General features: G+C 35.4%; 1 protein-coding gene across 1 annotated transcript; it reads right to left on the reverse strand.

The window, feature by feature from the left end:
* Window positions 1-10,622: 10,622 nt before the first annotated feature.
* Window positions 10,623-11,555, reverse strand: LOC124225806 (putative olfactory receptor 10D4). The gene has a single exon (XM_046638478.1). It carries the CDS (start codon window positions 11,553-11,555, stop codon window positions 10,623-10,625), a length of 933 nt encoding a protein of 310 aa, XP_046494434.1.
* Window positions 11,556-12,636: the final 1,081 nt, after the last annotated feature.

Consider the following 12,636-nt stretch of genomic DNA (forward strand, 5'->3'; position numbering starts at 1 on the left):
GGATATGATAAAAGATACAAAGAAAATAGTTAATGTAGTTATTCAGATAAACTTGAAAATACAAATTAATCCCCTAAGTGTGCTTGTTAAAAATATACATTTCTGGTCTTCTCTCCAGACCCCATGAATCAGAATCTCTGGAGGATGACACACCTGAAAATGCATTTTTAAATTATAATCTCTAATTCCACAGACACACAGTGATTTAGGTAAATAAAATGTGAAAGTCATTGGTTAGAAAAAATAAAAATTTTCATTAGAAAAATATTCTATCACATGAGCAGCTCAAGAAAAAAAATAGAAAGGCTGAAGAGATTAATGGTTGTGAAAAAACTGAACAACATTTTTCAAGAATTACTTATAAAAAGCACCTTACTGCCAGATGACTTTATATATTATTTCAAGAAACAGACAATCTTTCCGTGTTCTCTTTTCTAGAGCATACAAAATTTACTCAGTAGATTTATGAGATTTATTGTATAAAGGTAACAAATGAGACTAAAAATTAATTTCAAAAACATTCTACCAGATCCATAAGTAAATTAGATGTTAATCTCTGAATAAAAATTATCAAATGAAATCCAAGGATATGCTAAAAAGCCCAATTTCAGTGACTATTTAGTTTGTTCTAGTATTCCACAGATAGATTAACAATAGGAATGCACTAAAATATTAAATAATAACACAAGAGGTTGGCTATTATAAAGATAAGGAAAAATTAAATTTCATCTTGTAATCAAGTAAATGCCAGGTATATTAATGAGTTTATTTTAAAAATAACCTATAACTCATTATTAAATATTTATGACAGGAATTATAAGAATTTCCATGTTTCCATACAACACGAAAAAGAATGAAAAACAGAAAAAGATTGATAAATTACACAAAAAAGAAAGACTTCTCTACATAAAATATAGCAGTGAAACAAAGATAAATAATAAAATGAGTGAACATGTAACACATGAGAAGTTAATATTCTAAATTTATGAGGAACACAAGATGATAAGAAAATTCCCAAGATTCCATTAAACACTGACAAAGAATGATGACTAATTTTATACTGAAGAGGATATTCAAGTAAACAGATAAAAATGATACAGCCTCATTTGTAATAACAATGAAGTCTAACAATAAATTATTAATTTAACAAATTGTGTGACAGTATTGTATGTAATGCAAGGAATATGTATTTCTAGGAGTGTTTATTTCTGTAACATATTTTGTATTTATTTATTCATTTACAGTTATTTATTTCTGTAAAGTATTTTGGCAGGGAACATAAAACAAACAAACAAATAAACTCGTATTCTTTAACCCAGTCATACCACAAATAAAAATACATATGAAATGTTGGTAAAACTTTAACCATCAAGAATTTCACTGTAAGGTTATGCTAATGCAGAAAAATGAATCAAATTATAAGTTTGGTAATGTAGGAATCATTAGGATGAGTAAATTAATTGATAAACTGGGATATCATGCAGCCTTAAAAAATATGTCCATTAACATTTTATGGTGTGGGGGATTTTTAGCATGACAGTTTGAGGAGATCTGTGGACCTCCTCCCAGAAAAACTGGTAAAAATCATAATAAGGGACTATTTAAAGTCTCTGGAAATGGTCCTAGGAATATATACCAAATAAAAAGAAACATTTATTCAAGAAAATGCACTATAGGGGCTGGCCTGGTGGCATAGCCCTTAAGTTCGCACGTTCCACTTGGTTGGCCAGGGGGTTGCTGGTTCGGATCCCGGGTGTGGACATGGCACCACTTGGCAAGCCATGCTGTGGCAGGTGTCCCACATATAAAGTAGAGGAAGATGGGTGCAGATGTTAGCTGAGGGCCAGCCTTCCTCAGCAAAAAGAGGAGCATAGGCAGCAGATGTTAGCTCAGGGCAAATCTACCTCAAAAAAAAAGAAAAAAAAAAAAGAAATGCACTATAATTTGTTAACAACAAGGAAAGTTCCTATTCACTCTAGTGAAATGGAAACTCAACTTGAGATGGGTGCAGCTAAGAACACAGGGTTCCCTTCCTCCCCAGCTCCAAATCAGAGCTTATCTTCCTGAGCTGGGCAGGATGTCAGCATTTCTCATCTTGTCCCCAGCTAGGTGTTGCTGAGTCTAAGTCCCAGGTGATTGTGGACAAATGCAGAGGCTCCTGTCTTCTGTCTAGATCCTGTTTATGAGGCAGCGATTTTACCTTGGTTTCAACACACAGAGAATATTGAGACCCTGACTATCCTTGCCTCATCTCATAAGGTGAGGGTTCCACACAAGGAAGGGCAATATGAAGTGATCGCCCATTCACCATTTCCACTGAGTGCTCAGCTTCTAAACTATGGATGTCCAAAGAGAAAAGCACATTATTGTTCCCACTTCTAGCTCCAGAGCCCTGGCTCAGACATTATGTCTAGTGGAAGCAGATAACCTGGGGGAAGACAGCTGAAAGGAACCTGTGTGGGGTCAAAACAAATCACAAACCCTGCCTCATGAACTACTTCTAAAAAGACATGAAAAGTGATTGAGTTAGTCTTCAGAGCAATTTAGGTCCCAGGAAATTGTTAAAAAAAAATAAAGCAATCAATCAGAAATTAGTGGAGTTGAAGAGCTATGTTGGTGAGGGAAAGAGACCATCGAAGTGAGCCCTGCCAATGCCGGTGTTATCTGAGGATGCCTGTGGGAATACTCATGGCTGTACCTCACTCTGGGAAGCAATGTCAGAGGTTTAACACCACAAGGGAAAAAGCAGACTTCATTAAAATGATTCAGCCAGGCACTAAACAAACAAAATATAATAACATTCTCTGGAGACAAGCAGTAACCAGTACCCAGCACTGCTAAAGTATAATATCTAAAACGTTCAGTTTTCAACAAAAAATTATAAGACAACCAAAGAAACAAGAAAGCATGATCCCTATACTAGAAAAGAAAAAAGAGGCAAAATAAACTGCCTGTGAGAGTAATCAAATTTCAGATTTTAATAGGCAAATACTTCAAAATAGTCATTACACATATGTTCAAAGAACTAAGGAAGCCGTGATTAAAGAAGTAAAGGAAAGTGCAATGACAACATTGAATCAAATAGAGAATATCAATAGGTACAAATTACAGGAAATAACCAAATGGAAAAGCCATGGTAGAAAAGTACAATACCTGAAATGAAAAATTTACTAGATAGGCTCAACAGTAACCCGCAGAAGAAAGAATTAGCAAACTTGAAGATAAGTTGATAGAGAGTATGCAAGCCAAAGGATAGAGAAAAAAAAATGCAGAAAAGTGAACAGAGCCTCAGAGAAATGTGGGACACCATCAAGTGCACCAACTTACACTTAATCGCAGTGCCAGAAGAAGAGAGACAGAAAGGAGCATTAAGAACAATTCAAAGAAATACTGGCTAAAAACTTTCCAAATTTATAGAAATGCAATAATCTATACACCCAGGAAGCTCAATGAACTCCAAGTAGGATAAGCACAAAAAATCCACAAACAAACATCATAGTAAAAACACCAAAAGCCAAACAGAAAGAGAAAATGTGGAAAGCATCAAGAGAAAAATCTCTCATCACTTACACAGAAACCCAATAAGACAAATAGCTGACTTCTCATGAGAAACAATGGTGGTCAAAAAGCAGCAGGATAATTATTTAAGCACTCATAGAAAAAAAAGTCAACCAGGATCCTACATATGAAAAAGACATTTTTCAAAACTGGATATGAAATAAAGACATTCTCAGAAAAGCAAAAATTGGGAGATTTGTTTCCAGCAAATGCACCTCACAAGAAATACTAAATGAAGTTCTTTAGGCTGAAAACATGTAACCCCAGAAGGTATTCCAAATCCAGAAGAAAAACTGAAAGATAAGTATGCAATTGTAAAAGAAAGTATAGATGCATGTTTGTCATTTCTATGAACTTATTATTGGACATATAATATACAGAAATGTAATATCTTTTACTATAAAAGCCAAAAAGAGGTGGGTGGGAGCAAAGGTGCAGTGGGTTAAGGTAATAACTCCAGATGGTAATTCAAATACACAGAAAGAAATGAAGACAACCAAAATTTGTATAATAATAATACCATGGAAAGGGGGAAAGGAATAGAGCTGCTTAGGAGTAATATTTCTATATCACTCTGGAATTATTTTAAATCTGAAGCTGATTTTGATCAGCTAAGTTGTGAGATGATAAGCCCTAGAGCAATCACAAAGGTAATGACTCAAAAACTTTAGTAAAAAACACTCATTAAATAAATGAAAACACTACCTTAGAAATTAATGCAAAAGGAAAAATAAAGGAACAATGGAGCAAGAAAAATAGAGATGACATGAAACAAAAAATAAAGGGGGCTGGCCCAGTGGTGCAGCAGTTAAGTTCGCACAATCCGCTTCTTGATGGCCTGGGGTTCACTGGTTCGGATCCTGGGTGTGAATATGGCACTGCTTGGCAAAAGCCACGCTGTGGTAGGCATCTCACATAAAGAGTAGAGGAAGATGGGCACTGATGTTAGCTCAGGGCCAGTCTTCCTCAGCAAAAAGAGGAGGATTGGCAGTAGTTAGCTCAGGGCTAATCTGCCACAAAAAAAAAGATAAAAACAAGTAAAACAGCACATGTAAATCCAACTCTGTTGACATTAACAGAAATGTGAATGGAGTAAAAGTTCAATCAAAAAGCAGAAATTGTAAAACCCCAACATGATCCACAAACTGTCTATAAGAAACACACTTGAAATTCAAAGATATAAATAGAATGAAAGTAAAAGCATGGAAAAAGATACACCATGCAAACAACAACCACAGAAAAGCTGAAGTGGTAGACTAAACGACAAAATTGCCTTTAGAAAAATGTTACTAGAGATAAACAGGGACATTTTATAATGATAAAAGGGACAATATATCAGGAAGATATAATGATTAAAAGCATATAGATATCTAACAACAGTACCAAAATGCATGAAGCAAAAGAGGGCAGAAATGAAAAGAGAAATAGACAATTCAACAACACTCAGTTTCAATAATGGATAAAATAACTAGACAGAAGGTCAACAAAGAAATAAATGAATTGAGCAATGCTATAAACCAACTAGACCTAACATATATCTATAGAACATTCCACCCATCAATAGCAGTTGTCCTCAAGTTCACATGGAATTTTCTTCAGGATAGATCATATGCTAGCCCATTAAACAAACCTCAATAAAAGAATTGAAATATCCAAGCTGTTCCTAAGTACAATGAAATGAAATTAGAAACCTACATCAGAAAGAAATTTGGAAAATTCACAAATATGTGAAAGTTAAACAATAGACTAAAAATAAGCAATGAGTCAAAAAAGAAATCAAAATGTAAATTAGACAATACTTTGAGATGAAATAAAGATACAACATGATGAAACTTATGTAATGCTGCTAATACAGTGCTTAAAAAGATTTGTACTTTGAATACCTATAGTAAGAAGAAAGTCCTGAAATCAATAACCTAACTTTCTGCCTTAAAACCCTGAACGAAGAAGAGCACAATAAATCTAAATCAAGCACAAGGAAGAAAATAGTATATATAAATTAATGAGATAAAAAATAGAAAAACAGTAAGAGAGAATAAATAAAATCAATAGTTGGTTCTTTGAAAGGATCAACAAAATTGACAAACCTTTAGATGGATGGATGAATTAAAAAGAGAGAGAAGACTCAATTTATCATAATCAGAACTAAAGGATAGGACATTATCACCAACCTTACAGAAATAAAAAAGGATGATAAACGAATAATGTGAACAACTGTATGTAAATAAATTAGATACATGAAATGAATGAATTCTTTGAAAATTATAAAGAAGCTACTGAAACTGACTCAAGAAGAAATAGACAATCTGAATATGAAATAAAGATTTGAGTTACTAATCAAAAAACTACCCACAAATAAAAGCCCAAACCCACGTGGTTTCACTTTTAAATTCCATGAAACACTTAAGGAAGAATTAATATCAATTTTCACAAACACTTTTAAAAATAGAAGAAGGAGGAACATCTCCAGGTAATTCTATGAAGCCTGGATTACCCTGATACTGAAAACCAAAGACATTACAAGAAAATAAAACAAAATATAAGTCAATATTTCTTCTGTCCATAGAGTAAAAATCATCAGCAAATATTTACAAACAAAATCCACTGACCTACTAAAAGAATTATACACCAAGACGAAATGGGAATTTATCCCAAGTATGCAAGTTTGTATTGACATCCCAAAATCAGTTAATGTAATAAACCATGTCAAATAACAGGGGTCAGCCCAGTGGTGTAGTGGTTAAGTTCACAAACTCTGCTTTGGCAGCCCAGGCTTTGCAAATTCAAATCCCAGGTAGAGACTGAGCACCTCTAGTCAAGCCACGCTGTGGCAGCATCTCACATAAAAAAGAGGAAGATTGGCAACAGATGTTAGCTCAGGGCCAATCTTCCTCACAAAAAAAGAAACCCACAAAAAACACATGATAATCTCAATCAATATAGAAAAATCACTTGACAAAACCAACATACTTTCATAACAAAAACACTCAACAAACTAGGAATAGAATGGAACTTCCTCAACATGATACATGGCATCCATGATAAGCTCACAGCCAACATCATACTTAGTGATAAAAACCTAGATGCTTACCCCCAAGTGAAGAAGAGGACAAGGATTTTTCTTTTTTTTTTAAAGATTGACACTTTAGCTAACAGCTGTTGCCAATCTTCCTCATTTTTTTTCCTTTTCCTTCTTCTTCTCCCCAAAGCCCTCCGGTACATGTTTGTATATTCTAGTTCTAGGCCCTTCTGGCTGTGCTATGTGTGATGCTGCCTCAGCATGGCCTGATGACAGTGCAACGTTCACACTCACTTTCTGAACTGGCGAAACCCTGGGCCTCCGAAGCGGAGCACGCAAACTTAACCACTCGGCCATGGGCTGGCCCAAGAATAAGACAAGCATTTTTGCTCTTAGCAGTTCTGCTCAACATTGTGCTAGAATTTCTAGACAGACAAATTAGACAAGAATAAAAAAACTGAAAGTAAAGAAAAAGAACAAAAAAGTATCCATATGGGAAAGAAATAGTAAAACTATCTCTGTTTGCAAGTGGCAGGATCATCTACACAGAAAATCCTAAGGAATCCAGTAAAAACCTATTAGAACAAATGAAGGAGTTCAGCGAGATTGCAGGATACAAGATCAATAAACAAAATCAATTGTATTTCTATATATAGGCAAACAAAACTCTTCAAAGGATATTAAGAAAACAATTCCAATTAATAGCATCTAAATGCATAAAATACCTAGAAATGAATTTAACCAAGGAAGTGAAAGAGTTGTACACTGAAAACTATAAGGAATTGCTGTAAAAGAAGTTGTGGATGAATGGGAAAACATCCCTTGCTCATGGATTAGAAGATTTAATATTGTTAAGACGACAATTCTCCCCAGGTAGATCTACACATTCAATGCAATCTATATCAGAATCTCAGCTGTCTCCTTTGTGAAAATTGACAAGTTAATTTTTAAATTCATACCAGATTGCAAAGGAACCACCCAGAGTACAAAACAATCTAAAAAATGAAGTAGAAGTAGGGGGACTCACTACTCAATTTCAAATCTTACTGCAAAATAATGATATTCAAGTGAGTGTGGCACTGGCATCAGGATAGACATATAGATAAATGAAGCAGAATTTAGACTTTAGAACTAAACCAAACTATGTCTGTATGTCCAATTGATTTTCTACAGAGGGCCAAGACCATTCAGTGGGAAAGAATAGTATTTCAAAAAATAGTCTTGGGACAATTGGAAATCCACAGGCAAAAAAATAAATAAATTTGGAATCATCTCACACCATATACAAAAATTAACTCAAAATAGATCAAAAACCTAAATGTAAGAACTAAAACTATAAAATTCTTTGAGGAAAACCTTCATGATCTTCGATTTGGCAGTGATTTCTTAGATATGACTTCAAAAATACAAGCAACAAATGAAGACATAGATAAATAGGACAACATGAAAATTTTAAACTTTTGTCCATGAAGGACACTATCAAAGGTGAAAAGACTACTCACAGAGTGGGAGATAATATTTGAAAATCATATATTTGATAAGGGTGTAGAATCCAAGAATAAAGAACTCTTACACTCAGCAATGAAAAGACAAACGGCCTGATTTAAATATGGGCAAAAGATTTGAATGGGTTTTTGTTCAAAATAAGATATACAAATGGCAAACAGTGCATGAAACAATGCTCAACATCATTAGTCATCAGGGAAATGCAAATCAAAACTACAATGAGCTATTAGTGCATGATCATTAAGATAACTATAATCAAAATATGGAAAATGATAAGTGTTAGCAAGGATGTGTTGAAATTAGAACCCTCATACATTGCTGGTTGGAATGTAAAATGTTGCAGCCACCATGGAAAATAGTTTGGTGATTCATAACAAGGTTCAACATAGTATTACCATATGGCCCAATAATTCCAATACTAAGTATAGACACAGAAGAATTGAAAATAGGTGTTCAAGCATAAATGTACACAATAATATTCACAGCAGCACTATTCACAACATCCAAAAGATAGAAACAACTCAAATATCTATCAAATGAATGGATAAGCAAATTGTCACATATCAATACAATTGAATAGTATTTAGGCATAAAAGGGAACATGTTAGCCCATAGAATGGACAACACCAAGAGTAAACCGTAAGGTAAACTATGGACTTTGGATGCTTATGATTTGTCAATGTAGGTTTATCCTTGGTAAAAAACGTACCATTCTGGTGAGTGATGTTGATAATGGCTATGCCTGCGTCGAAGTAGGGAGTATTTAGGAAATCTCTGTACTTTTCTCTCAACTTTGTGGTAATCCTAAAACTGCTCTAAAAAAAGAAAATCTTTTAGCGGCTGGCCCATTGGCATAGGGGTTAAGTTCACCCACACTGCTTTGGTGACCTGGGGCTCACATGTTCAGATCCCAGGTGCATACCTACACAGCACTCATCAAGCCATGCTGTGGCGGCGTCCTACATGCAAAATAGAGAAAGATTGACACAGATGTTAGCTCAGCAACAATCTTACCAAAAAAAAAAAAGAAAGTCTTTTAAAAAAATAAAATAAAGGGTGACAGGAAGTCAAAGGAACTGGAAACATTCAGGCCACGTATGATAAGAACTGGAAACAAAAAAAAGGTAACATGGTACAACTTGGATGAACCTTGAAAACATTATGCAAAGTTAAGGAAGCCAGTCAAAAACCTCCCACATATCACATGATCCCATTTATATGAAATGTCCAGAACAGGCAAATCAATAGATACAGAAAGTAGGTTACTGATTGTTTAGAGCTGAAGATAATAGAGCAAGAGAGGGATGATAGCTAAATGGTGCAGGATTTCTTTTTGTGGTGATGAAAATGTTCCAAAATTGTGGTTGTGGTTGCGTGTTTATATATTAAAAACAAGTGAATTATACTCTTTAAGTAGGTGAGTTGTTTTGTATATGAACTACATGTCAATAAAACTGTTGAAAAATTGTGGTGATTGAAAATGCTTAATACACTCCTAAAATAAGATAATAACCTACAAAACAAGATTAGAACTGTATAAATCTCATACATATATAGATACACATACATATAGGTGGTATAGTTGAAATAATTCTAAACAGGAAGTCAGAATCTCTAGTTTTCATTTAGTCACTAATGAGAGAGAGGAGAAATGCCCGGGTTAATAGTGGCTATGTTTGGGTGGTAGGATGTGTGAGTGATTACTATTCACTTTACATTTTTACAATTTCCCTATTCTCTTCAAACTTATTTATTTACATGAGAAAAAATTATCAGATATTTTCAGATATTCTGGAATTCAAATTCAGTCTTTGACTTAAAGAAAGGAAATCTGCTATTTTGATTACATACTCCAAACAGTTGTCATAAGGAATGAATATACTTAACTGGGGGTGCAGGCTCAATGCTAATACAGGTTAACAGATATATGGATATCGCTTGGTTCCTAAAATGTAATCAAATTTCTTTATCTCAGACTCAAATACCTGTCATTCATTGAAATATAGACTACAAAATAATAGAGATCAATGGAATAAATTTAACATAGTGCAGATTTTTTGGCAAGTTGGAGGATATTCTACGTTAATTGAAGAGAAGTTTCCAGGAGAAGTAAATATTTATGCTATTTTTCATACAATAGAGAGGCGGCATTAGCACTAGGTTAAGATCCTTTTGTTCACATCTTAGCTTAGCAACCTTCTAACTGTGACACTGGAGAATTGTCTTAAACTCAGTGCCTTAACAGCCTCCTCAGTAAATTGGGATAATAATATTACCTAGTCCATATGATAATTATAGTAATTATAAATGTCAGTATTTCTAAAGTGCATAGAATAGTGCCTGCATAAAATAATAATCACTGTAAAAGATTTTGGTGACCAAAAAAGTGTATAAATATATATGTATAAATCACATGAGATTATATTCAACTTCATCTATTTGTCCCAAATCCCACTTAGCAATCACGCCAACTACAAGAAACTACTTGCCCCAGATAAATACAAGGTAAATTTGTAAGGACAGATAATGACGTGAAAGCTTAGGCTCCAAGTGTAGATACTCCTTGGATCAGTGCGTTTCTCAGAGCCAACTTCACATCCTTGTTTCTCAAGGTATATATCAGAGGATTCAGGGAAGGAGTAACAATATTATTCAACACCTGAACCACAGAATCCAGCCAAGGGCTGGAGGCAGGCCGGAGGTAAATGAGGACCACAGGTCCATAGAAAAGCAGGATGGAAGTCAGATGGGCACTGCAGGTTGAGAAGGCTCTGCGCCTGCCTTCTGAGGAGCTGATTTTCAATATAGAGATAACAATGTGAGTATAAGAAGTGAGGATAAGAAGAAAACACGTGAGTGAAACAACACCTACGTTGGTGAAACTCACCATCTGAGCCAGAGAGGTGTCTGCACAGGCCAAGGGCAGCACCACAGGGATATCACAGAAGAAATGATCCACCTCATTGGGGCCACAGTAGGGTAACTTAAAGATCAGGAATGTGAGGACAGATGCATGCAGACAGCTCCCCATCCAGGTGCCTAGAGTCATGATGGTGCACAGCCTGTGGTTCATGATGACTGTGTATCGCAAGGGGTGACAGATGGCTGCAAAACGGTCATAGGCCATCACGGTGTACAGGAAACACTCAGTGCAACCCAGGAAGTGGTAAAAGAAGAGCTGGGAGGCACATCCCTGGTAAGAGATGGTCCGGCTTTGCCCCATCAGGTAGGACATCATTTTGGGGGAACTCACTGAAGGAAAAAATACGTCAAACACTGACAAGTTTCCCAGGAAGAAGTACATGGGAGTGTGGAGGTTGGAAGAAGTGAGGATGGCCAGAAGAATGAGCAGGTTCCCCAGCAGAGTGAGCAAGTAGAAGGCCAGAAAGAAGACAAAGAGCACATTTTCCAGCCCTTCTGTGTGAGGGATTCCCATGAGGAGGAACTCAGTTACAGGAGTGTGATTCCTCATCTCATGTCTAGTTAGACCTGGAAGATCAAAGAATGGCCTCACTGAGAAGAGCTTTCCCCAAAATCTAATACCTTCCTAGAACCTATTGGAAACTGATAATATGTATATATTAAAAAAGAAATCTTAATATTAATCATTTCAGTTCTGTAATTACCGTTTCACTTGGAGTACATCATTTATTTAATTTATATCTATTTTCTCAGAAGCAAACTAGAGACAACAAGAGACAGCATAGAAAGAGGGCAGAAAATAAACCTTACAGTTGGACATATCTGAGTTTAAATGTCAAATCTACTCCCTACTCTGTGACTTTGGATAACTTTGGAAAATATCTCTAAATCTCCTCTGTATCTGTATATGTAGTATAAAACTATCTTATGATTCCTGTGAGGATTAATGCTTTAATGTATCTTAAGTCCCTAGTGTAATGCCTACTCCTACTCGCCCTTGTTAAAAAATCCATTCAAGATACTAATATTCTGATATTTATGAGCCTTTGTTCCACACAGTATTTCTTTTAGGTTGACTTGCAGCAGTCCTGAGATCATCTATTAATGTGAATGATTCATGAAACTGCTTTTTCCATCACCAGCCCCACAACTGAAAACCGAGAATTGTCTAGTGGGAATACAGTAAAACTGGACACAAAAAACAGTATTTAATGTAGGAAAAAGCAATAGATAATTGGCAATATTTTAAAAAGCCATCTTCTTTCAATATAAAATTTAGTCTCTCAGTAGCAATTATGTCTACAATATGACTGAATATATACAATCCCCATTAAGGTTTTCAAGGTTAAGCTTCATCAGTTAGAGAATATCTTAAGAAAATACCAAGGAGTCAACCACGTCAGTGTTTGCCCAAACTCAAATAGAGCCAATTCCCACGTTTTTCCCACCTTCCTCTAGTGCATATGACCCATCAGAAGATGAGGAAAAGAAAGCGCTCTACACAGAAGGCAGTTACACACCAGATTGAAGGGAAACAGCTGGCTCGGGCTGAAGCAGGCCCCACATCCACCCTCCCCTGTTTCCTTTCCTTTTAGATGCTGTGGAACACGAGGGCCAGGCTCTGAGGCCAG

The sequence above is a fragment of the Equus quagga genome, chromosome 14, assembly GCF_021613505.1.
Source record: "Equus quagga isolate Etosha38 chromosome 14, UCLA_HA_Equagga_1.0, whole genome shotgun sequence".
In the NCBI taxonomy this organism is placed as follows: Eukaryota; Metazoa; Chordata; class Mammalia; order Perissodactyla; family Equidae; genus Equus; species Equus quagga.